Source organism: Phalaenopsis equestris, unplaced genomic scaffold (genome assembly GCF_001263595.1).
Source record: "Phalaenopsis equestris unplaced genomic scaffold, ASM126359v1 Scaffold000629, whole genome shotgun sequence".
In the NCBI taxonomy this organism is placed as follows: Eukaryota; Viridiplantae; Streptophyta; class Magnoliopsida; order Asparagales; family Orchidaceae; genus Phalaenopsis; species Phalaenopsis equestris.
In genome coordinates this window covers 186,026-213,283 of record NW_018165069.1, presented here as the reverse complement: position 1 = coordinate 213,283, position 27,258 = coordinate 186,026, and the positions used below count along the sequence as shown (strand labels likewise).

Sequence of the window (27,258 nt, the reverse complement as noted above, 5' to 3'; positions counted from 1 at the left end):
GGGAAGGGCTTCGCGAATGAATTGAATGGATCGGGATCGGGGGAAAGAAGGAACCGACACAGTGCTGAGAACGGACGTAGCGCCACCTCCGACTTCCTTCGGCAGAGAGCAGCGGGCCTCCGACTTCCTCGACAGAGAGCAGCAGCTTCCTTCGGCAGATCGGGTTCGAGGGCAGTGCGGAAATACTTCGGTCGAACGTTGGATCCGCGTCTAATAGAAAAAATAAAACGCTGTAAATTGCGTTTGGAAAAACGCAGCCAAAACGTGTTAATCAAATATGAAAGCGGCGTTTTCAAAAACGCTGCCGCAGTTTTAAGCTGCCTGCCCTTAATTGCATGATCTCTCTGCCTTAAGTGCACAAAATTCCAAAAGATCCCTCCAGTCCCCTGCCCCATCGCTCTTCCCGGAGCTCTGCAAAACAGCAAAAACTCGATGTCGCCAAGCGCACTTTACACACAAAGCTCTCATAAGACTTTTAGAAGTGAATGCGAGAGGCGGGTTCAATGTTAGAAACCCTAAATGTCATGTCAATGGAGACGGGAGGCGCCGGGGCAGAGCCACCAGCTTCTCATGTTCGGGCGAAGGGCCCAATGATGACGCGAAGAGCTGTGATAGGCTCGTCCGTGGCCTCCATGGGATGTTATGGAGCGAGTGCAATTTGGAGTCCGCAGCTAAAGGAGCTAGAGCCTCATCAGGTATGGGCTTTCCATTTTGTTTGGACCATTTTTACATTTACAACTTATTAATGGTTGGTATTTTGTGTTTGGGTTTTTCATTTTATCATGAAGAGGAAATTATGAAGATTTATCAATAAATTTGGCAAAATTGTAATTAGGTGATATGAATCTCAATATTGGGCAGTAGAAAAGATTTTAATAGCTAAATTTTGATAGCATTGAAAATATTTAGATGAATGTCTGATAAAAGTAGAAAAAAAAGATTTTTTAAAGAATGATTTTATTGTTGTGTATGGAGTCGGCAGTAGCAGAGAGCAACTATGAGAAGTTTGTGGCGTGGCGCACTCGCACCTAGACGGCACCCCCGCGTCTGCAGACCGAGAGCACAGAATGCTCTTCTCCATATGCGGTACGCTCGCGCCGGGGTCTATAATGGCCCCATGCCGCATTTCGGACGCCTATGCGCCCTGTTCTAGAGAGTGCGACACTCCCGCGCACCAGATGTGGTTCTCTCCTGATTTTGTTTAAAACTTTTGATTCAAAGGAAGAAGGTTGTGACCCTCCCGAGCGGTGTTTCTTGACTAGTTCTCTCGTGAAGGTGATTGTCGGAAGGAGGATTTCGGAGCGAGGCATTTCTCTTGTAAAATTGAGAGCAAATTTTGGAGCAAATTTTCTTAACTTCTACTTATTGTAGAGAAGAGATCTCAGTGTGTATCTGTGTACATTTCTAGTTCTTCATAGTTTAAATTTTTAGTTGTGTAGCTTCATGGTTTTTTTTTTCGTTTTGGAGTTTTTACATTTACACGTAAAATCTTGGTGTGTTTTTTTTTTTTGGATTTTTTGTTATGCTTCTATTCAATTTTTTATTTTGTTCTGGATTTCTTAAATCGGTGTGATCCCATTTCACTGTTTAGTTTTGATTTCTAATTCATTGAAGCTCCATAAATACATGAAATTTCATTCCAACAAATGCTATCAGAGCTGAGGTGCTTTGATTCGAGTGGGAGCAATGACAAACAAAACAATGCACAAAGTAGAGAAGTTCAGTGGATCGAATTTTACATTCTAGACAATGAAAGTGGAGGGTTTGTTGGATCAGAAAAAACTATATCTATCATTGTAAGGAATCACCAAGAAGCCTCAGTTTATGACTATTGAGTGATTGAAGATTATAGATCGAACAACCTTAGATTTGATTTGTTTATCACTTTTTTGTTAGTTGCGTTCAATACAGTGAATAAGAAAATTTTGTTAGATCTCATGGTGACATTTACAAAGATGTAAGAAAAATATTTTGCTTCAAATAAGATTTTTTTTTTATGAAGACAATTATTTGGCGGAAGATAATTCAGTATGAGAACATATGAAAATTTTCAACACTGTTAAGAGTAATTTGTGTTCTCTAGGGAGAAAATTTGATGTTTATGTTAGAGCACTGTTTATTCTTTCTTCATTGTTGGACAGCTGGGATGGATTAGTCACGACAGTGAGTAACTCTTTAAAAAATTTGAAATTAAACTTCGTTGATATTGTGAAATGGGTGTTGAATGAAGATGTTTGCAAAAGGGCAGCAAATAGCAAATCTTCTAGTCCTGCATTGAATGCTGAAAACAAAGGAAGAAATTTGGAAAGGAATATCGACATCTTCATATTCAAGTCTAGAAGAGGAAAATATAGGTCAAGCGGAGAAAATGGTATAGGAGAATGCTAGAACTAAGGAAAGAAAAAAATTTCAAGAAGGACTGTAATGCTTCAAGAAAAGATGGTGGAGGACATGAAAGGAATTTCTCTTACTAAAACATATTCTAAGTTTGAAGAAAAATTTCATATCTGTGAGATAGTTGATAAAGTCAGAGTTCGGGGCTACTTTCGCAGGTGATTTGAGAAAGGTAACTATGAGCAATGGTGATGGCTTAGGCAACATCGAAAGCTCTTTTTTTCTGATCAATGAAATGTCAAATTTCATTGATGTGGTTGGAACTAAGGTGTCTGCAAGTCTGTGACACCTAAAGCTTGGTCTTATGAACGAGAAATGTATGAAGTATTTATTCTCTAAAAATAATCTTCAGGGTTTGAAATCAATATATTTGAATATCTGTGAAGATTGTATATATGGTAAGCAGAAGAAACTTTCTTTATCTAAAAGTATTTGGGTATTATGCTTATTTTCATGTCAATGCAGAGTCCAGGAATAAGTTTGACTCGAAATCTGTCAATTCACCTTCATTGGATATAGCTAGGATGAGTTTGGGTACAAGCTTTAGGGCTATCTGAATAAAAAATTCATTAGGAGTAGTAATATCACTCAATGAAATGAAGATATACAATGATAGGAACAAAACTCATGATTTTTCGTTAGTTACTTTAAAAGAGTTCAAGTATATTGAGATATAAGACATTGGTGATCAGGAGGGTGGAGAAAGAACAAGTGTTCAATTCGATAGAGAACAAAAAGTTCCTCAGTCACCTACTACTGAATTCAGGAAGTCCAACACAGTGATACGTTCGGTATACAGGTATTTTCTATTGTTATACTATTTAATGTTAACTAATAGTGATGAACCAAAGTGCTTTGAGGAGGCTACTCAATTTAAAAATTTAAGGGAGTGAGAGTTTGTCATGGATGATAAAACACAGTCATTGAAGTCAAACCAGACTTGAGATTTCACAGTGTTACTAGATGGCAAAAGGTACTACAAAACAAGTGTGTCTATAGGATGAAAGATGAGTCAGATAATAGCATACACCACAAGATAATGTTTATTGTTAAGGGATACACAAAGCTTTTTCTCCAGTGGTGAAGAGTTGTGTTGAGCCTATTAGTAGAGGAAGATCTACATTTGGAGTAGATGGATGTAAAACATCTTTCTTGCATTAAGATCTGGAGGAGGAATTATACATAGTGCAACCGCAGGGTTACAAGCTTCCAAGGAAAGAAGTTTTGGTTTGTAGGTTGAAGAAGAGCCTCTATGACTTGAAGTAGGCCCCATGGTAGTGGTACAAGAGGTTTGAAAGGTTCATGTCAGACAGTGGGTGCATGAAGTGTCAGACAGACTGCTGTTACTTAATCAAATATTTTAGTAATTGTTATATATTGCTTCTTTTCTATGTGGATAATCTGCTAATTATAGGGTACAATGGAGAGTATTAGGGATTTAAAGAAGCAATTATCAAGTAAGTTCGAGTTGAAGGATTTACGTCTAACTCCGTATGCTTTAGTAGTTGGAAGTATGATGTATGTTATGATTCGTATATGCTAAAGCTGTCTCAGGAATAATATCTTGAGAAGATCTCATTGAAGTTCAACATGAGTGAGACAAAGCCAGTTTGCACTCTCTTATGTAGTCACTTCAAACTATCTAAGAAGCTATCGCCTAAATTTAAAACAGAGCAAGCACGAATGGGGAGAACTCCGTATGCTTTAGTAGTTGGAAGTATGATGTATGTTATGATTCGTATATGCTAAAGCTGTCTCAGGAATAATATCTTGAGAAGATCTCATTGAAGTTCAACATGAGTGAGACAAAGCCAGTTTGCACTCTCTTATGTAGTCACTTCAAACTATCTAAGAAGCTATCGCCTAAATTTAAAACAGAGCAAGCACGAATGGGGAGAACTCCGTATGCTTTAGTAGTTGGAAGTATGATGTATGTTATGATTCGTATCATACCAAATATTATATATGCAATGGGAGTAATCAACAGGTACATGGGTAATCTAGACAGAAATTATTAGGAGATAGTGAAGTCAATACTCGGGTATTTGAGAGAAACAATCAACCGTACACTTTGATATAAAAGTATTAGGATCATTCTATAGAGATATTTTGATTCAAATATGGCATGAGATTTGTATGGTAGAAGTTTAGCATGGTATATTTTTATTTTGGAGAGCACAATAGTGAGTTTGGTCTTCAATCTGCAGAAGATTGTTGCACTTTTAACTAGTGATGCCGAATGCATTGCTATTACTGAGGCTAGCAATGATATGATTTATCTATGGAGCTTTATGAGAAAATTGTGCAAGGAGCAGTGGATTGGAAAGCTTCATAGTAACATTATAAGTGTGATTTATCTTGCTAAAAATATTGTTTTTAGTGCTAGAACAAAACACATTCAATTGAGGTATCACTTTATATACTCTCGCCTAGAAGATGGGCAATTATTCTTGGAGAAGATACACAGAGCTCAGAATTATGCGGATGTGGTGATTATCGAGAAACTAGAGCTATGTTTGGCTTCAGTTGAAGTCCATAGAGGTTCAGACCGAAGTTGAGCCACACCATGGTACGTGACTATGAAGATGTTACAGATGAAGATGCATATATGGTGAAGAGATATTGGGGTGCAAATCAGTCTCCATGTGGCAGGCAACAATAAGGAGCACTAAGGAAAGCTTATGGTGCTACACACCCGTGCCTGCAGACAGAGAACGCTAGTCATCCTTGCCCATATGGTGTACCCGCACTGTGGTCAACATCCCTCCCACGCTGCATTTCAAGCACTTGTGCACCCGGTTCCAAAGTGTGTGATACTCCTATGCCCAGGAGTGGTCGTGCCAAGTTTGGTTCTCTCTTCTGATTTGTTTTAAAGCTTTTGATTCAAGCGACGAAGGTTACGACTTTTGTGCGCGATGTTTCTTGAGGTGAATTGTCAGGAGGAGAATTTTGAAGCAAGGATTTCTCATGTAAGACCAAGAGAATGGTTTGGAACAAATTTGTGTAAATTCTATTTATTGTAGAGAGGAGAAATGAGTGTGTATCTCTGTGCATTTCTAATTCTTCATTGCTGAGATTTCTAGTGGTATTTTCGTGATTTTTTCCATTCTCGAGTTTTTCATATAAAATCTGGGCGAACTTTTTTTGAGATTGTTTGTTGTGCTTTTGTTCAATATTTTTTGTTCCGAATTTTTTGAATCGGCATGACCCTATTCCGCTGTGTGGTTTTGATTTTTCATTGATCGAAGGCCTGGAAGTATATAAGATTCCATCCCATCATATATTAGATAAATGATCCGATTAGTAATAACAAACTTGTGTTGTTTGAAGTTGTACGACAAAAGATATAAAATGCACCATATATAAGATTAGGAAGGAAAATTGTTATATCTAAGGTGGCATAAATAAAAGTTGCTAGAAAAATATTGTAGAAAGAATTAACATCTTATGAAACACTTGATGTAATAAATAAAAAATGGTGATTCATAAAGTTGGCCTCACAAGGTTGGAATGTGGCTAATGATAATGATGGTTATGTTAAATGTATGTTCTTGAGTTTTTGATTTCCCAACCTCGTTATGGATTATAAATGCTTTTTAGCACTCATTTGGTTGTTTTAACATAGAAAGATATGTTTTAGAAAAAATTGGAGTTTGTTAGATTCATTGTTTGGCTGTATGTAGTAAGATACCAACATTAATTTTGAACCATAAACCATTCAAATACCATCAAATATAATAAACATCATTAAAAAATAAAATTAAATAATAAATAATAAAAAAAGATTGATAAAACTGACCCCAAATCATTGGGATGAGGCAAATGATAAAAGTGGTGATGTTTAAATCCTTGAGGTTTTGCCTTCTCCCCTTTGTTGTACTGCATTATAGGTACTTGTTAGTGCTCACCGGTTGCTTTAAGGTAGAAAATATGTTTTGAAATTTTTAATCATTATTTGGTTATGTGTAATGAGAAACCAACTTTAATGTTAAACCACACACCATTGAATCAAACTGATCCCAGAGATAACTAAATCCAAAATAACAGAAGCAAATTTCATTAAGCAAGTGAGTAGGGTTGCAATCTCGACTTCAAAACAGAAATGAGAACCAAAAAATAACAATATCTGGCGAAAGCTGCGTAAGAACATCCGGGGACAGTGGTGGTGTAGAAGTTGTTGAGGGATAAAGGGTAGGAGACATCAAGGGCCAGTGTAGAGGTGTGTAGGGTGTGTTGTCGGCTAGAACAGAGGGAGAGGGTGGAACAGGAAGGTATGCGGCTGAATTTGGGAGTGTAGGAGGGAAAAGCTGGTGGTTTGGAGCAGGCCGGCTGGGTAGGGGATCGTGGTTGGGCTGCAGGCAAAGAAGGGGTGGTTGGCGGCAAGGAACGGGTCGGTTAGGGTGTGGGCTGGCAGCTAAGCTGTAGAGAAAAAAGAGAAGGCTGGGTCGACGGCAAGGAGCAGAGAAGAAAGAGGGCTGGGCCGACGACAAGGATCAAGGAAGGAGGGGAAGCAGGGAAGGGAATCAGAGAGAATAAACACCACCATGCAGCATCACCTGTCCTCGGATCCAACCCTAACAAGAGGAAAAGGCCTCCAGACAGAATTCTGAAATAAATAGAACATAATCTAACTCTAAACTCAGCAAACACGCATATAAATAGAAATAGATAGACAAGAAATGAAAAAAAGATGGGGGAAAAGGGTGGTAATTTGATGCACCAAAATAATGTGCAATTTTATATATACATTTTATGCTTAATTTTGATGATATTATACTTTAAAGAAGGGTATTTTTATGTTTTATTGCAGGTATATCGATTTTAGGTAATTGGAGCAAAAATGAAGAAATCTGGAGTTAAAACGGAGCATTTCAGCATCTTAGAGCCAGAGGCGTCATTTTCTAGAGAGCTGGCGCCAGAAGCGCCATTTTACAGAGAAGCGGCGCTAGAAGCGCCAGAATCCAAAACAACGAGGACTTCAGTAGGCTGGTGCCAGAAGCGCCAAAGACGAATTAAGGCGGTTAGTGACTATTTTTGAGCGGTTTTTGAAGGCTTCGATCAATTCAAACACCCCATGGAGTGATTCAATACATCTAGATACTTTGGAAAGGCTCTTGAATGAAGGGACTTGTCTTTTGGTGTGAAGAGGTGTCTTTAGGGAAAAAAAGGAATTTTGAATTCTCTTGAAATAAAGGCTAGCCCTAGTTAAAAAAGGGAGGAGTCTAGTGAAGAAAGGGGGGAGAGAGGTTTAAAGAGAAGAGGTTGGCGTGAGAGAGAAGTTTTGGGAGAACAGAGGATTTTCTTCTAGAGTTGTAAGAGGAGAGAGAATGTGAGAGATTTCTTCTTCATTACATTTCTAAGAGAGAATTGAGTGTGATTGTAAGAGTGTGGTGATTGTAAAAAGAGAAAGTGCTTAAAAGGAACTTCGAGGGATTTGCTTGAGAATGAGTGTTAGATAAGTTGTGTTCTTTAATTTCTTTATTTTGTAAATTTATTTTAATGTATAAAATCTATGTTTTGTCATATCATTCTCATGAATTCTGAGTAGTCTTCTTTATCTCTCTCCCTATAATGAGATATAGTTTTGTGAATAATTAATTTTGCTGTATAAGATTTTAAATGTCAATAAATTATGATGATTCAAACTCTGATCTTCATTTATTTTTCGATCTGACCAATTGAAATGTTAAAATTTGTTGAGAAACATAAGATCCGAAAGGGTTATGCTTTCTGTAACAAGGTAAGAGTCACATTCAATTTTATGGGTAAGAATGTAGTCCATGGGGTTGCGCGCAAATAAATAGGGAAATATATTTTGATAGATGCAGAATTGGAGATTTTGAGGTGACGGATTAAAATCCCCAATTTGGTCCAGTTGCTTAGAAACTAAAGTGAAATTATTAGCCCTCAGGGGAGAGAGAAGTGAGAGCTCTGAAGTGGCAGTTAGTATCATCTTAACCTAACCATGGATTTAGGGACCAAACTCTGAATTAATCAATGTTCTTTATGCACACTCAGAGTGTAAAGAATAAGATCATTCATATTTAACACAATACAATTTTATATGTATTTTAAATTATTTTAATTACTTCATAATTCATAAACTCATTGTAAAGATGAATGATGCTTTCTTAAATTTAAACTCTTCGTTACGAAAGTTTGTTTAGTCTTTATAAGTTTATTTTTGAAGTTTAGCAATTTGTTTAGTTAATTTAGTTTTTTAATTGCATTTCATTTAACATGCAATAAATTTACTTTATATTTGTTTAGCGTACTTAAGTTTTATAGATTGAATATTGTGTTTGACGTTATAACCATAAGAATTTCCAACTCCCTGTAGGATCCATACTCAAGACTCCAATAGAACTCTTTATTACTTGAGCGATACGTATACTTGCGTTATTATTACGGTTTGACAGCTTAAAGATTTTAAAAGAAAAAACTATTTAAACTGAATTATTTTTATTGGGATTGAAGTGTATATTTACTATTTGTGTTGTCGTGTGTGTATTGTAACATTGAAAAATATTTGCAACGCACCACAAAATCCGTGGCATCGTAATTCCCACCCCATGCATGACCAGTCTGGCCTTCTGATGGAATGAGACCCTGTTTTGGTCGGTTCAATCGGCCAATCAACCCTGCGTCAGTCTCCCGGGTTTGGGGAAACTTCGACCCCATTCGTCGAAGCTTTTGGTTCCTCAAAGTACGATTTTAGTTCTGCGACATTGAACATAACGGACGCATTATAGTCCTTTAGCAAGTCGATCTTGTAGGCGTCGTCATTTATCTTCTGAAGTATTCTGAAAGTTCCATCTATTCTGGGCTTGAGTTTCCCAAATGCCCTTACTAGAAATCTCTCCCTCTTTAGCCAAATCCACATGAGGTCTTTTTGAAATGTCACTTTTTCTTGGACTTATTTGTCTAAGCCCGATATTTGTAGTTTTGCTTAATAATCTCTTTTTGCAACCTTCTCATGGAGTTTTTGAATCTCATGAACCCATTTTTTAGTATCGTCGCTGATCTCTCATGTCGATAGGAGTGGCAACAACTTAAGTGGCTTGAGCGAGTTGTGCTTGTGCGCAATCTCGAACTGAGTGCATTATGTAATCTGACATACAAATCTATGTGCAAACTCAGCTTGTGCTAGAATTAGATCCCACTGCTTAATGTTTGTTTCCCATGAAGCAACTCAAATAGTTTCCTAGGCTCCTATTTACTATCTCCGACTGACCGTCTGTTTGTGGATGAGCTGTTGAACTGAATTGGAGTTTGGTGTCTAACTTCAACCACAAGGTCCTCCAAAAGTGGCTCATAAATTTAATGTCTTTATCGGAGGTGATGGTCCTAGGAATTCCATGCAATCTCACGATCTCTCTGAAATACAAATCGACACATGAGATTCGTCCAATTTCTAGTGGTAAGGTACAAAATGCACCATCTTCGATAATTGGTACACCACAATCATCACGAGCCCCTGTTCCTCTCCATCCTCGGGAGACCCAATACGAAGATCATGCTAACATCTACCCACGGTGCCTTCGGTATTGGTAATGGAGGGTAAAACCAAGCATTTTGCTCTCTTGTCTTTATCATATAACAAATTCTGCACTATTTGACGTATCACTCCAAAGCTCTCGTCAGTAGAATCCAAAACAAGCACTCTCTCACTAGTGTGAGAGAGTCTTGTCCCTGCCAAAATGTTTTGTCAATCCTCCACTATGGCTCTCATAAATAATAGCCTCCCTCAACGAACACCTGGGAATGCACAAATTACTCTGGTTGATCATGTACCTATCGAATCTATAGTACTGCTCAGCAGGCTTCCCCTGACATCGCTCCTAGATCTCCTTGAATTTTTCGTCTGCCTCATACAAGTCCTTCACTATCTCAAACCTCACAACTCAAGCTCACATTGACATGATCAACAGGTGATGACGACTCAGTGGGTCTGCTATGCAGTTATGGCTCCATGTCTTATGCTTAAACATAAATTGGAACGATGCTAAAAACCCCACCCAAGTGGCACACTTTTTAATTTCTTCTGGTTGTTTAGGAATTTCAAGGCTTCGTGATCTGTAAACCGCGTGAACTTTGTCGTCAGCAGATAATGGCTTTAGTGCTCCAAAGCTCTTACAATAACATAAAACTCATTATCGTATGTTGAGTACTTCCTTCTAGAATCATTCAGCTTTTCACTGAAAAAGGAGATGGGGCGACCCCCTTGGCTCAGCACTAACCCTATTTTCACGTCGGATGCATCACACTCTACCTCGAACTGTTGGTCGAATTCTGGTAATGCTAGAACTAACGTCCGAGCCACCTTCTCTTTCAGGGTATCGAAGCTGGTTTGAGCTTCAAATGTCCAAGTGAACTCTTTTCCTTTCAAAAGCTTCGTCAGAGGGGCGGTGATAGTGCTAAAATTCCTAATGAATCGCCTGTTAAATGATGCTAGCTTTAGGAACAATCTTACCTCAGTGAATATTTATGGTGTGGTCCAACTTATAATGGCATCGATCTTTGCAAGGTCCATCTGGATGCATGTACTAGACATGATGTAACCCAAAAAACATTTCTGGTCCGTCGTGAAGTGGCACTTCTTCCGATTGACATCTAGTTTTTTTGCTCGCAATCCCTCAAACACTTCCCTCAGGTGTTGTAAGTGCTCCTCAAATCAGTTGTATACCAGAATGTCATCGAATAGACCACTACAAATTTCCCTATGTGGGCACGAAATATCTGATTCATCAACCTCATAAAAGTGTTGGGCTTGTTTGACAAGCTAAAGGGCATAAATTTCCACTCGTATAGACAATCTCGTGTCTTGAAAGTAGTTTTCCACTCGTCTTCTGGCTTCACTGTATCTGGCGGTATCACTGCGTAAGTCGATCTTATAAAAGATTACGGCTATGTATAACTAATATAAGAGATCGACCTGAGGAGTTATGAGAAACCGGTATTTGATAGTCATCTGGCCCTACTGTTGATGCATGCTGCCACAACCCGTCCTTCTTGAGCACCATCGAAGCAGGATTAGTACACGGACTAATACTCTCTCTGACTAACCCTTTTGCAATGAGATCATGTACATGTCATTGTAACTCTTCGTACTCTGCATGTCTCAATCTGTAGGCGGGCCGATTCGACAATATTGATCCTAGTATAAGATCTACGGCGTGTTGAATATCCTTTGATGGTGACAATCCCTTCGGAAGATTGTCGATCATCACATTCTGGAAGTCCTGTTGTAGTGGTTTTAGGAGTGTTGGTATCTTTTGTATTCCCTAGCTCCCTTTGGGAGGACTAATGTCAGTGCCACTAGAGCATGCCGAACTGACTGCATGAAGGTGGCCAATGGAACTAATGCTTCCTCTGTATCGCCTCTGCCTGTTGCATCCAATAGCTAACAACACAATGCATTTTCCATCCTTTTTAAAGGAGTATGTATTCTTGAAACCGTCATACCGAGTCTTGCGGTTGAACTGCTTAGGCCTACTCAGTAGAATGTGGCAGACGTCCATTGAAACAACATCGCACCAGACCATAGCTTGGTTGTAGTGATACAATTGTTGTGGATAAGTATTTAAAGATATTTCAAGATCTGTGTCCAACTTTATTCAACCAAACTGTAGATCCGATTCAAGCTGAGAACTAGTTGGTGCGGATAAAATAGATAATAGACAGAATGACATGTCCGAATGAAAAAAGAGTCTTGTTGGCTATATTTATGTTGGATTGAGAAGCCAAAGTGTTGTGGCGTGGGCAACATCAGGACAGGTTAGGGGATATACTCAACATGATGGTAAGTTGAGAAAATTTTTTGGAGCTTTTTAGAGAATGTTTTGTGCCCCTAACCTCTAAAAAATAGATGTAGGACAAATTCATCAAGTGGGTGCAAGGAGGGAAGACAGTTATGCAGTATGCGGTAGAGTTTATTGCACCATCGAGGTATGCATTACAGTTGATAGCTACTGTAACAGAGAAATGCTATAGATTCCTTTCTAAAATAAAGGATTCGATCAGGCAGCCGTTGTTGCCTTTGAGGATTGATGACTACTCAGTGTTAGTTGAGCGGGTCAAACGATTAAAGATTGATTTTTCAGATTATTCAGAAGTGTAAGGAGACACACAAGAGAAAGAATATTGATGGAGGAGAGCATGTGATCAATTAGAAGGATTCAATGGGAAGAAGCTCAAGTTTAGTTTTTATAGATTTAGTGGTGGCACTTCTCTAAGTAATATAATCACTTGGGTCTAATGTGAAAAATAGCATAAAAGTGAATGTTTGATGAGCTCGTATGCTTATTATTGGTGTCTTCGGTCTGGTCACATAGCTAGATATTATACTTGGTTAGAAAATCTCATTAGAACAACATTTAGTTGGAGCTCCTTCACAAATGACTGCGGGTAGGCTACAGTTTCAGCTCTCACTCAACGTTAACTAAGACAACCTATTTGACCTCAAATTTATTCCCTTAGTAGTGAGTGCCTAAAAAACCTGCTACTGAAATTGATGCTACTAATAGTTTATGAGTGTTATGTTTTATCACATATTATAGGGGTATCATTCAAGTGTATTTCTTTTTCAGAGGATGTCTGTTGTGTTGATGTTATGTTACCTTGCTTTATAGATGTAATGTTATTGGGGGAACTTAGTTTTTCTTTTTATTGGGGGAACTTAGATGAGTTATCTAGTAATAAACTATTATTTTTCTTGTATTTGCCATAGACTTAAACTTTTTAAAAATTTAAGAAGAAGGTAGAGTTTCCTGCCTAATGAGAAGTGATTTGAGGCTTGAGCTATGACTCATGTTTATATACTTATAAATTTTAAGGCGAATTTTTATATTAAGGGGAGATTGTTATAACCGGAAAAAATAAAATAATAATTGTAATAAAATAAAATTTAATCACCGCCTCATATTACCAGTTCAAAACAGATGTGATGCTCTTGGAAAGTCAAAACAAAGGATTTATTCCCACATTTCATTCGAGCTTAAGAAACAAGCCAAGCGAGAGACAAAGTGCGAGTGAGTGAGCAAGAGAGGAGAGGAGTGAGAGCGAGAGTGTAAGAGAAAGCAAAGGAAGAAGCAGAAGGAGGCAAGTGGCTCTATCAACTGCCACGAGCAGCAAACGGAAGGAAGGAGGCGAGCGGCTCACCTTCATGCTTTGTTGATGGTTAGGAAGAAGATTGAGGTTTTTTGTGTGTGAAAGGAGGGAATCCAAGCCCCTGTAAGTTTCTGTCAAGGGAAATCGTGCTCCAGCCGAGTGAAGGAAGAAGGAGAAGAAGAAGAAAAAGGGAAGAAAAGAGGAACGAGCTCTTGCGTGTGAGTGTAGAGTTGAATCAAGCGGCTTGGCTTTCAGGAGAGGGGCTCGCGTGGAGAGAACCGATTAGGGTGAACCGAGAAGTTTGTGGTCGAGCAGACCTTCTCTTGCCATATCTTCCTTTGCGGTTCTGCGGTTTGGTGCGAAGCCATGAGCGTGATTTGGGAGCAATGAGGACAAAATCGAAGGTTGAGAGGTTTGATATATTTATGTGTTAATATTGATAATTATAATAATAAATGAACACAATAAGTATAGAAATTAAAGAATTTTTAAATATAAATAAATATAGTTTATTATAATCAATAATTAAGTGAAATTTATCTAAACAAATAATAGTAAGGGGATGTTAGTATTAAATATAGACAAACATAAATAAAGATCAACTGAGTATATAATTAATTATTATAATTTTTTTAATAGATGTTTATCTAAAAGAAGCAAAGTTGGAATAAAAAGATTGGATTTCAAACTAATTCAGCAGTGTAAGTACTTTTACTTCTAAATTTTCGTAATAATGCTATACTTATTCTAAATCACCATATTAGAATGGCATTAGTCAGGACCTTCATACTGCAATTAAAATATGATTATTTTGTCTTATCATTCAAATTGATCATCTATAGATGAATAGGAATGATTTGCATAGCTATACTTATTTACTATATATGCATATTATAAAATAAATATATTAGATGATATTTAGAATGTAAATAAAGGCTTTATAATATGTTTCTTTGTGCATGTTTGACTATGATGAAGTTCACCCATTTATGCTACTAGCGTGAGAACGCTAAAGTACCCGTACACGTAAATGAAAAAAGATATTGATATTGAGGTGTCTTAATTAGAAGGTTGTGTGCCCATTAAAAATATATTGATTTGAAAATGATATAATAAGATAATTAATATTTAGAATCACTTTTAATGATTATATTAGATAGTACGAACCTTCAAATGCTCTATGATTGATCTACATAAAATTTAATTGGTATGCATATTAGTTCCATTTTCATTGTGTTATTATAGTTTAGGAGTATGAGTATTCACTGACTATAATTAGATCATTATTATTTTAAACTAAAATTTCAGGTTTAACTATTTGATTAAAAGATTAACAATAGAAGAAGAAATATTTATAGAAGATGTAGACAATCAGAAATGAGGTATATTTAACAGTATTACTTTAATTTATTTCTTATTGTGACAATTTCATTTGTTAAAAGTTAGTTATAGAAAATAAATGTAGAAAATTTTAATTTTCACCGTCTGACTGTCTGTTCTTGTCTTGGTTAATTTCAAGCTTTTGATCAGGTTGTGATAGATATAGTCATCTCAAGCTTGACCCATTTATTAAACAAATAAAAAATCTTCAACCTGTAGGTCTACTCAAACAAGCCTAAACACGAAATTAATCTAATGCAAAACATATTGAATTTTTGTTTGGTTAGTGCCACTCAATTGTGGCATAACAACGTAGAAAAATATTATTATTCAATTAGAAAATGAAAAATAAATATTTAAGTTCCACCTGTGACAACCCAAACCTGACTTTTTTTAAGTCAATTGAACTGATGTGGACCTAACTTAAATCTTCTATTATTTGATCCAAATTTGAATTTTTCCTGTCATATTCAAGTCATGTTTTCATGTTGGGTCCAATATTGACACCTTTAAAACAAATATTAATATGGTGGCTAAAAAATTATTAGCCCTCGTTAAAAAAGATGTGCAAATTGTTTCTACCATATAATTTGGAAAATATTGATGTTTGGAATTGTACAATTGGGTTTTGAGACATTTCTTATTTTTGAGGAGAGATGTAAGCCTCAAGGTGGTTGAGGTATAAGACTCATATTTAAATCATTAAACTACTAAAAAATATAAAATAATAAGTAATATACTAACATCAAAGTGAGACATCAAAGTAAGATCATAAAAAGCTAAAGATCATTAAAATTCATAAAATGCCGTTAGTAACACGAAAAATAAAGTTTTTTCAATATCTGATTCAAGATAAACTAGTAGACCAAGGTGATAAATTTTTAATTCAAAAATCTCTTCCACTGTGATCACTTAGACGGTCTTCATTAGAATCATCGTTGTAATTACTTTTGTTCTCTCATCTCTCATACTAGAAACAAGTAGATGGTTTACTAATAACAAGAAGGGAGTTGTCGGAAAACCATGATGGAATAGAAATGGAGGCACAGCAATGGCAATGCAGCAATTGTGATCGTGCAACATCAATCGACGGAGCAGTTGGATCGAGTGTGGGTGTGAGGGTCTTGTGCAATTTAGATAATTTTGAAGCCATGCGGTTCTTCTCAAATTTGGTTTGGTTTAGGCCTAGTAAATAGGTTTATGTTTATGTTTAAAGTTTATAACTTAAAACTCCAAAATTAGCTAAAGCTAACTTTTTAGACTTTCCCTATTCAAAATTGCGCTGAACGTAGCTCACCCCCTATAGTCATACACCTCATTTGACAAGCATGAGGTGAAGATTCATTGCCTTTTATTTAATCTGCGTTGAGGAATATTTCTAATTGAGCAATTTAAAACCATAAAAAAATATATTTCTCTTTCAATCCCTTATAAATCTCGGGAAGACCTTTCAGTTGATTTATTTTGACCTTGCCTAGAATTCTAGGCTAACCAGTTATTATTATTTTAATTCTGTTGGACTTTCTAAAATAGCATATGTTGCCTTATTTTTAAACAGATATTGCTTCACATATCACAGATTTTTTCCAAAGAGATTGTGCAACAAAAGACTGCTCAGACTACCTAACATCAGGATTGGCTATGCAACATAAATTTTGCTTGCCAGTATTTGTTACAGAATCTTTTGTGCAGCCTGGATGCTAAATTTCTTTTTCTTCCTAAATTGTTTTCCAAAGTTGTTAAACCCAATACAACAGCAATTGGTGTTGCACTCTACGACATATAAAGCTCGCCAATTCTATTTGCCTATGAGACAATCAAAGTACTCTTATGCACCTAAGAATATTAGCATCAACAAAGAATCTATATCTCACAAGACTCTCGAATTTAAAAATATTAGATTCTTTCTCAAATTCAATGCTCCTAATGCTCATCCAACTCCAACTAATGAATTTATCGCATCATCATATTTCCCCATCTTTAAAATGTCATAACAATAAATCTTGTGCATAGTTTTGTTTTCCATGTAAATGTTGCTACCATAATTTTGCTTATACATGAAAAATATCTCTAAAATAGAACAAATGTGACTTCAATAAGTTGAGTTTATAATCCATAGCTATGTGCACTTGTCATCATTAGTTCCTAAAACCACACTACCAAATTAAGAACCAGATCAATTTGCAACTTGCATTTACTGACCTCTCTTTGTGATTTTCATCTGTATGTTGCTTTTTGCTTCTCAATGCATAACTCTTAATGTGTCATTTCTTCTTATTTTAAAAGTAATATCCTTGTATTTGTCATGAGAATTAAATTTTTCATGTTTAATGGTTTATCAATGCTCTTTGAACCATCAAGCATATTGATCTTGATTTTCATGATGTAAAGTAAAAGGACCTCGGTCGTCTTTCCCAAATTCGAAGCACACCTTCCCTCAACAATGAAAAGAGAGGCCTCAAGTTTTTCAAGACCAAGGAAAAATGCCAGAGAGATAGTGAAGCAAGATGATTAACAAATACCAAAACTTACCACACTTTAAAGTTCTTTAAAAATGTGCCTTAACTTTGTTGAGACATTCTTCAAACACCCGAAATCGAACACATGATTTTTTTATCTTTCTTTCTCCTTCTTTTTCCATCTTTTCTCTCAAATCAATTCCCTCACAAAAAAATTCAAGATTATATATTTATATTATGCTACTATATTAATTGAGGCTTTAAGCATTAATTATAGCCATCAACCCAATGCAAATCCACTAACTTATACAAAGCCATCTAATGGATTTCAAAACTTTCACACAAAAAGTTTGCTACATATCTCACAATGTAATTCATATATAGATATTGAGTCTACCCAGCGAAGCATCGAAATAATTTCCAAGCTTTTGTACTAGAAGTCTTATAGTCCTCATCATAGATTATGCAATATACAATTTGAATTAATGTGAATCTACCAAAATGTTACTTTTTATGATCGATGTTCTAAATTTCAGATGCACATTGTCTGTTCATTTTCTTCATTAAGTCTGTCTAATTACTTACTTCCCTGAGAGCTTGTTAAACGCACGTTTCCGCATCATTGTCCTAATGTATTTCTTAAAATGTCTAATGAAATCCTGGAAAGAAGAATATTTGAATAGATTCTGAATAAACTATCGTTTTCATTTGAATTTCATAAATTTCTATTGTTATGTTGTTGGAGGCGGGTTTATTTGCCTCAAAAGCATGATTTTCTTTATGATATTAACCTGATGAAGATCAAGCAGCAGACAATAAATGTTGATACGGATTTTATTGCAAAAGAAAGGGAGAAGATAGCCGTATTGAAGGAACTAGAAATAAATAAACAGATTGCAAATGACCTGAAGCTAAAGTTACCAAAAGAAACTTCAGAGTTCGTTCAAGTTGCTGACAGACTAAATTCGGGCATTCCGAAACTACATCTCAATATTGATGACGAATACCTCCAAAATCGTGCTTGTTTGGTAGCCCCAAAAACTCATGCAAGACGATCTCCAAATTTGATTTTAATGGAACTACAGAAGGCAAAGATGAATTTGGCAAGTAGTACTTGTGGCATTTCTGGCATCCGAGCTTCAATTGTACTGCTAAAGAGTATGATAGCCAAGGAGGAAGCCATACTTGAGAAATCCCATGAAAGTTTACGTTTAAATACCGCCAAGGTCTCATTCTTAGAAGAGAATTTAAGAAAAAGCACAGCAGAACTGAAACTTATAGAAGATGCTCAAAGCAAGCATCACAAAAATTTGGGGATTACTTCAAATCAGATTACTAGACTACAGTTAGAGAAAGAAGGTTTTAAAAAGATTGCAGAAGCTGCTAAGGCTGACGCGGCCAGACTACTATCTGAAATAGAGGAGATAAAGATTGGTATAAAAGCTGCTGAAGCAGCAGAAGCCGCATTACTTACAGAGAAAGCTGCTTTATCTCCTAATGATTCTCAAAATGAACATAAACTGCCCTCTAGAATTACTCTTTCATTTGAAGAATACAGCGAGCTAGTTTCCAAAGCTCGCCTGTCTGATGAGAAATCCAAGAAGACCATTGAGATTGCCCTGGCCCGAGTTAGAAAGGCAAGCCAGTCAAATCATAAGCTTTATATGACTGTTGAGGAAGCAATAGCTGATGTTGGGGCCAGCAGAAAAGCACTTAAAGAAGCACAGAAGAGAGAAGAAGCTGCAAACAGTGAAAAGCTAGCAGCTGAAGAAGCTCTACACAGATGGATTTTAAAACCGAAGAACAGTATTTGTGCTAAGGCAACAACAGAAGTTGAATCCAACAGGGTGATGCTGAAAGAAGCACTGAAGAGAGAAGAGTTAGTAGCAAGCAGAGGAAAGCTTGCAGTTAACGAAGATTTTCCCTTGTGGATTTTTAAGCAGAAACATAAGATTTCTTCCGTCCAAAACTTCACCAAATTCAAAAACTCCACTTTGGTGCGCCGTAGAATGGAAACTAGGATGCTTGATGTGAATGGTATGAGTTTGATCAATACTGGAAGGTCGAGAAGATTGTCTATTGGTGAAATTCTTAGTATCAAGCTGATGGACAGTGAGGAAAATGAAAAAGAGAACAGTGAGAGAACAATTGGAAGGCATAGGATATCTCTAGGCCAGCTCTTAACTCAGAGGAACCAGCTAATGTCTCCCTCAAGGAATAATGTGAACAATGCTTGCACAAAATTTACTTTAAAGAAGAGAAAGTTTGGGTTCATGTGCCTCTCGCTTATTTTAGCTAATCAAAACAAGAGCAGGAAGAATCAGAGGCAACTGCAGGGCACTAGTTTTGTAATTTTCTAGAGCTTTTTCAGCGTATTCAGTTATTATTTTTTACACTAGAACTTTTATTGTGGGATATTTGTATAAAATTCCACTAGTTTGGACGTTTTGTGAGGAACAATATGCATCTAAGTACACCCAATTCCTTGAGGAGCAATATGCATCTAAAAACAAGCCAGTTCAATCAATCCTTGATGCAACTGCAGGGCACTAGTTTTATTTTTTACACTAAAACGATACCATATTTTTTAAAAAAAAATTACAATACCCGAAAAAAGCTGACAGAAAGCAGCATCAGGATTTGATGCTACGTTATGATAGTTTATAACAAAGTCTAGGAGTAGTTTATCTTCATAATAAACCTCAGCAGCAGTATTGTTATATCTTTATGGAACTTCGTATGAGATTAGTGTTAGTTGTCCTTTAAACTTAAGTAAGACCTTTTCATAATAAGTTTGGATTCTGAATTTAAGTTTGGTAACAATAATTTTAGTTTCTGTAAGACTGGATTGATTGAACTGGCTTGTTTTTTGGGTCATTTACATACATACCACCCAATTCCTATTTATTTACATATCTAACACCCAAAAATTTGTTTTTTCACCTTCATACCACCCAAATCCTTATTATGACATAAAAAAAAATATGACTGTTAATTTGTAAAAATGAAATACATCTTTTCATGCATTGGTGAGGTGTTATAAGTGCAAAAATTGAAGTTTAAAAATTCGATATGCAAATACATAAGAATTGAGTGGTATGCATGCAAATCTTCCTTGTTTTTTTTTTATTATTTTATTTATTTTTTAAACTTTTTAGAATCTCTGAATATTTTGATTCAAATTTTATTTATTAATTTATTTATTTCATTGCTTCTTTTAGGCCGTTTGTATAAAACGTTTTAGCAGGATGGTGGGACGGTTGGTAGACGTTAATGCATTATTATTGTACAAATGCTATCGCAGAGAACAATTAGTCGATATGTCCGAGTGGTTAAGGAGACAGACTTGAAATCTGTTGGGCTTCGCCCGCGCAGGTTCGAACCCTGCTGTCGACGATTTTTGTCTTCTTCTTATGCTGTTACTTGTTATTTTTAAATATAAATATTATTAAAATATGCATGTAGTTTAGGCTAGTCATTCTACTACATGACTATATTCTTTCGTTTTTATATACTTTTTATTAATATGGAAGCCAATTGCCTGATGGCGGAAATTTGTCGATGTTTATATATTTTAATATTACACTTAAACTTTAATATGTATGTATGTATAAAAAAAATTTATTTCACCTTTTAAAGATCTAATTAGTAATATTTTTTTATGTGATTTGGAAGAATTTAGTGGTGGATAACTAAAGTTTAGATGTTAGATATATTAATATAAAAAATTATAAGTATGTATGTAAATGCTCCAATATTTTTTATTATATAAATTTCCCTTTTGTTAACAAGTAGTTGAGAGGAGAGAATTTGATACATATTTTGTTTCACAATTTAAAACACAATAAAAATTCAGATACACTACTCACTAAACAATGAGTATAAAAAGTGCTAAGAAAAAGAAGAGAAATCAATAAAATTACAAACCTAATAAAACTAGGACCACAAATAACACCACATCACAAGGCTTCAGAGAATCTAGGCCCAACAAAAAAAAAAAATAAAAAAGCAAATTGCCATTAAATCAACATATTGAAAGCCATTTTTTTTTCATTTAATGGGAAACTGGCCACGTTTTGAAACCAGGTCCTCTTGTCTTTCAGAGTGACAAACACATTATATATCAAATTGCAAATCTAGGAAGATACATTTTATATCAAATTGCAAGTCTATGAAGTCATCAAACTATTGTCGAACTACTTCACATAACAAAATTTCTCTTTTATATATAGTGTCATGATGATATAGGGAAACAACTATCTTACAACATGTCCGAAAATCTGAAAGTGGATTTTGATCTTAACATGCGGATTTGTGTTCTCAGCAACCTTGAAATGAAATCAAATTCATAACCAAAAAGAAAAAAAGAACTTGGAGTTGAATAATTTTTGTTACCATGTTCTTAGATTCCATCTCAATCTTTACAAAACCTTGTCAGTTTCTTGAGCTTAAATTCCAACCATTTTTTCTACATTTAGTGCTGAAAATAATTTGGAGCAGGCAGGACATAATTCAGATCTCTTTTTTAATTAATGGGAAGTAAACATGAAAATGAGAATAGTCGAAGGATAAAAAGCTTCATTTTGTTCCTACTTTCTATGCAATATAAGATATAAATAATAAACAACAAAAAGCAGGGACTGTTTGGATAAAAAGTAAATAGTTTCTCCTGTTTTTCACCTTTGTTCTTTAAAAAGCTGCCTCAAAGAATGTAAAATATAAATTACTGTTCATAAAGGAGCTTTATTAAGTTCTAAATGAAAAAAAATACGCAAGCTGCACCAAGAAAGTAATATTTAAATGATAGAAAATGGGTGAAGAGAAGAAAAAGGAGCTTGAGGGAAAATGAGCTAAAGGAGAGCAGCATGAAGAGTGATAAGAGGGCTTACAATGTCCTTCTTGGCATTGAGAAGAGTAGGAATTTCCTCTAACTATTTCTGGAGGCCGAAGAGATCACCAAACTGCGCACAGCCATGGATGTTGTTAGGTTCTGATGTCCTCATCCTCCTCCCAGGAATCCTCTTCTCCCCCACAGCCATCGCCCCTCTCTTCTCCAAGCTTTCTTCTTCTTCGCTTCTCTGCTACTGTTGTGCTTGCTTCCTCTTGCTTTGAAAACCAAAGATATCGAAGAAAAATGAGACACTGATTTTCTGTCGCGGAGGAGAGGGGAGGAGAGGGGAGAAGATCGTGGCTTCCTCTTCTTTCGCGGGATCTACTGTGGCGGAAGGGGGCACGGGGAAAAAGGCTGATCGATGAAACTGGGCCGCAAGTAAGAGGAAGTTTTCAGCGTTCGCACCAAACAGCAGGATGCAGCGGCGGCACCGCAGCCCCAAACGGGCAAAAGTAGCGGCACGATGCCGCGCCGCAAGTCCCCCCGCTGCCCCAAACACACCCTTAATTGATAAATACCCTATTAGCATTCAACCTCGGAGGTAAGTTTCATCAATCAAGAGTAATTTAACTTATGTTGCATAGGTTTAAATTTTGCATTTTTTTGTTATCCTTTTTTACCTAAATTCTAACATTTACTTCTATAACTTTTTAATGTATGATTATATGGAAATATAAACATGAGAATGTGTGTTTAACTAAGAAAATACTATTATTGAGTATTTTAAATATGATATTAAACATTATGGTTTTATATAAGTTAATGATGAATTTTAGCTATTAACTATGCAAATACATAAGAATTATGTGCAAAGTATTTTTTGGGTGAAAGAGATAGATGATAATTGGCAAACCTTAGTAGTAGAAGAGAATTAGTTGGTTGGGAGAGAGAGAGATAGAAAACATCCGCAACTCATTTTTAATTGCTCAAGTCTCTCTCAATCACTCTTTGAATTGATTTTTTTGGTCACTTATAAGTAAAAACGGTAGAAGGTGGTTAGATATATGTGAAACATATACATAGACAATTTTCTGTTAGGAAAACACCTTCGAGTTAGCTAAGAAGCATCTCATTGGTAACAAGAGAGATTTATGCAATGTCGTGGCCATCGAAATCGCTTGAATGAATATAGGTGATTTTGGTTCAATTTTTATTTTCTTAATTATGATCGTTGATTACATTGTTTTTGTTTTTTAGAAAGAGATTAGGATAATAGAAATCGAAAACTTACTCGTTCAATTTCTATAAAATACGCTAGACTTTTTTCAAAAGAGGATTTGTATGTAAATATGGGATAGAGATGTAAAGCATTACACTAAATGTTAATCTTAATATAAAAAAAACAAATCTATAAGAAATATGTTTCATTTTCTTAACCATAAATGCATTTTATTAATTATCATGCTTTAACAATAACATTATGCAAAATCCAATCATCACTTTTAAGTGCTAGAAATTTACAAAAAAAAAAAATTGTAGTTCTTATTTATTTAGAAATCTTTCATCAAATTTTTTATATTTTTGTATATAACATTTTTGTGTTATTATTATATCAAAATTTAAGCATGAAAAGATTTGTTTTAGTTCAATAAAATTAATGTTAGTGATTTTCAAGGGATGCTAAAAGTGTAGGTGTTATATAAGTTAATATTCCTACATGCCAATTAATAATAGTGATAATTTTAATGTGATTCTATAGATTTAGGTGTTATATAAGATACTATTTAAAGGTACATGTTGCAGAATGTATATATGTAAGAATTGTATGGTATGATGCAAATCCCCATTTTTTCCACAAAAAGGAATGGTGGGATGTTTAATTGACAAACATTAGTATCATAAGATGATATTAAAGGTGGGTGGGTGACTCGACCATCAATTATGCAGTTATTTAGTTTCCTGGCAAAAAACTTGACCCAATTTCCTTAATCGGCTAGTGTGCAAAAATGAATATGTTATAGAGTTTAGAATTTAATTTAAATCTTACACATTTGAGGTTTTACACAAGTATATGTATCGTTCAAGTAATATAAGGTTTTCTTTTAAAACACAGAGTTTCGATCCCATAGAGAAGTATGGTAAGAAATCCCTTAGGCTTAATTCTAGTCTAATACTATCAGGTCTTGGATTGGAATGTCGATTAAGGGTATTTTTATATCAACTACTCCTAAATACAAACCTAAATCTAAATTTAAACATAACTATATAAATTGGTTTGGCAAATTTTTGAGGTGTAAAAACTACCTTTATTTTGTGGTGATATAGATAATGTTTAGGAATATGATGCTTAGAATCTAATATGGACAGTGATGATAGGATCAAAAATCTAAGGTACCCTCTTCTGAGTGTATAAAGTAACTTAATTAAACTAGGGTCGATTCCTTAAAATACTAGATTGTCATGACAAAACTTCTAGCTTGCCACCCTAAAGTCTCCTTCTCCTAATAGCCCTCTAATTGGCTCAATCTTAGATTTAAGGTATGAAACCCTATATCAAATTGGTAAGAATCTATCTATTTACCCTAAAAACACCAGTTTACACCCATCAACGAATATCTCGAATCTTAGGACTACTTTTCCTTCACTCATAAGTTCAATGTGGTTCCTCCGAGTTATTAAAGTCATAGTCCTCCCGAATCATTATGAGTTACAACAAATTTTAACATACCAATTGGTCAGATTGAATATGTAAATAAAGCATGAAGTAAGAGCCATCACTTTGATATGAAAAACCTATTTTAACATGCTGCCTAACATCCTAAACATTCATCCAATTGATTGCAAAAGAAAAGTACAAGAATTATATTGTACAAAGTAAGTGTCACACACAACATAAAACTTCATTAAATCAAAGAAATTTGACAAAATAAGTGTTTACAACAAGTACAAGATAATGAAGAACACAGTGCTTAGTTTTTTTCCTTTTAAAGAAAGATAAAGATCCCTCCAACAAAGTCTTCTACTGATCCATGCAATGCAAATATAATCATGTACAAATATCTCTCAATATTCCCTCGCCAATCTCTCCAAAAAATTGTAGAAATCTACATTTCCTACTCCTATCTACGACCTCTCGGCCTTCCTGGAAAATTCTAGAGGGGAATATGTCGAAAAGTCCTCTTAATAAATCCATGAAATCCCCCAAGAGTCACTTCAGATGCCCCTTTAAAATTCGCCCAAATTCATTGTATTTAAAAAAAAAAACTAGTTCTATCATCAAGGAGCCAGTCTTCTAAAAGCCTGAAATAACTATCTAGCGCCTAGGCGCCAAGCTTTCTGTTTCCACATACATGGTCTGGTGCCTAGACGTCAGTTCACTTTATGCTACTTTGCTAAATTTGGCTCCGCTTTGCTCTGTTTTCACTCCTTTTTCTCCAAATCTCCATCTCTTATACCAGAAACCAAAAACACGCAAAATATCTTCCATTAAAGTGCAATATCATTAAAAATGAGCATAAAATGTATATAAAAAAGTAGCATGGTTTTCGGCGTGTCATTTTCCTCAAACTTCACTATTACTTGCTCTCAAGTAACTCTCCTATTTTATAAAGCAAATGCTTGTTGACCTTACTTTTGGTTGAGGTCTAGTTTCTTCTTTAGAAGCCAAGGATCTAGCCTATCACCCTAAAAACACCAATTTACACCCATCAATGAATATCTACCTAACATTGCATTGAATCTTAGGAATACTTTTTCTTCACCCATAAGTTCAACGTGGTTCCTCCTAATTGTTAAAGCTACCCGGGTCATTTTGGTTTACAACAAATTTTAACATACCAATTGACCAGATTGAATATGTAAATGAAACATGAAGTAAGAATCATCATTTTGATATGAAAAACCTATTCCAACATGCATCATAATATCCTAAACATTCATCCAATTCATTGCAAAATAAAAATACAAGAATTCTATTTCACAAAGCAGGTGTAATGCACAACAGAAAGCTTCATTAAATCAAAAAAAATCCACCAAATAAGCATTTACAACAAGAACAAGATAATGAAGAACACATTAATTAGTTTTTTTGCTCCTAAAGAAAGATGAAAATCCCTCCAACAAAGTCTCATACAGATCCATGCAATGCTAATACAATCCCTTACAGATATCTCTCCAAATCCCCTCTCTAATCTCTCTATAAAAGGTAGAAATCTGCATTTCCTACTTCTATCTACGTCCTCTGAGGCTTCTTGAAAAATACCAGGGGGAATATGTTGAAAATTCTGCTTCATATATTCCTCAAAATCCCTCAAAAGTCACTTCAGATGTCCCTTCAAAATTTTTCCAAATATATTGTATTTAAGAAAAAAATTGATTCTGGCGCCTAGGCGCGCCAGTTTTTTATAAGCCTGAGAAAACTGTCTGACGCATAGGTGCTAGTCCTGATGCAATGGCACCAGGATCTCTGTTTCCACGTACATGGTCTGATGCTTAAACACCAGAAGTTTGTGCCTAGTTGCCAGTTCACTTTAGGCTCCTTTACTCAATTTGACCCCATTTTGCTCTATTTCTGCTCCTTTTTCTGTAAAACTTTATCTCTTGTATATGAAACCAAAAGCATGCAAAATACTTGCCATTAAAGTGCAATCTCATTACAAAAGAGCATAAAATGTATATAAAAAAGTAGCACATTTTTAGGTATGTTAGTGGGAAAGAGATGGAAAACATCCCAACACTTTTTAATTGCTCAAGCCTCTCTCAATCAATTTGAATTAATTTTTGATGTGATCAAAATATCTTATGTTATTTAAGGACATATTGAAATAAATATGTTAGAGATTTAATTATGTAAGAATTATGTGGTACGCATATAAATTCTTCTTTTTCCAAAGTTTTATTCAACAAACATTATTACTAAAGGAGGATTATTATTTTGGATTGGATATAGATGGAAAACATTTTCAACTCTTCCTTGGTTGTTTGAGTCTCTCTCAATCTTTGTTTGAATTGATTTCTTGGCCCAGTGGAAGTAGACGAGAGGGAAAAGGTGATCATATATATATATAGAAACCCTATATCAAATTG

The 27,258-nt window shown here is 35.3% G+C and overlaps 1 protein-coding gene and 1 non-coding gene across 4 annotated transcripts; both read left to right on the top strand.

Moving 5' to 3' along the window:
- Positions 1 to 332: 332 nt before the first annotated feature.
- Positions 333 to 19,831, top strand: LOC110030010 (WEB family protein At2g38370-like). Of its 3 annotated transcripts, none has more exons than XM_020732544.1 (2): positions 333 to 695; positions 18,155 to 19,831. In XM_020732544.1, exons 1-2 carry the CDS (start codon positions 486 to 488, stop codon positions 19,700 to 19,702), a joined length of 1,758 nt encoding a protein of 585 aa, XP_020588203.1. In that variant the 5' UTR covers positions 333 to 485; the 3' UTR covers positions 19,703 to 19,831. The 3 variants fall into 3 exon arrangements, with proteins under 3 accessions (XP_020588203.1, XP_020588202.1, XP_020588201.1); XM_020732543.1 differs by having other exon boundaries at positions 18,152 to 19,831; XM_020732542.1 differs by having other exon boundaries at positions 18,143 to 19,831.
- Positions 19,832 to 20,656: 825 nt separating this feature from the next.
- TRNAS-UGA lies at positions 20,657 to 20,738 on the top strand. The gene has a single exon. It is a non-coding gene; the product is annotated as a tRNA-Ser (tRNA).
- Positions 20,739 to 27,258: the final 6,520 nt, after the last annotated feature.

Bases quoted from the DNA above. Each gene is read 5' to 3' on its own strand.
- LOC110030010 (XM_020732542.1), top strand. From the start codon at position 486: ATGCGAGAGGCGGGTTCAATGTTAGAAACCCTAAATGTCATGTCAATG. The intron at 696-18,142 runs GTATGGGCTTTC...AACCTGATGAAG, and splicing joins AGGAGCTAGAGCCTCATCAG to ATCAAGCAGCAGACAATAAA.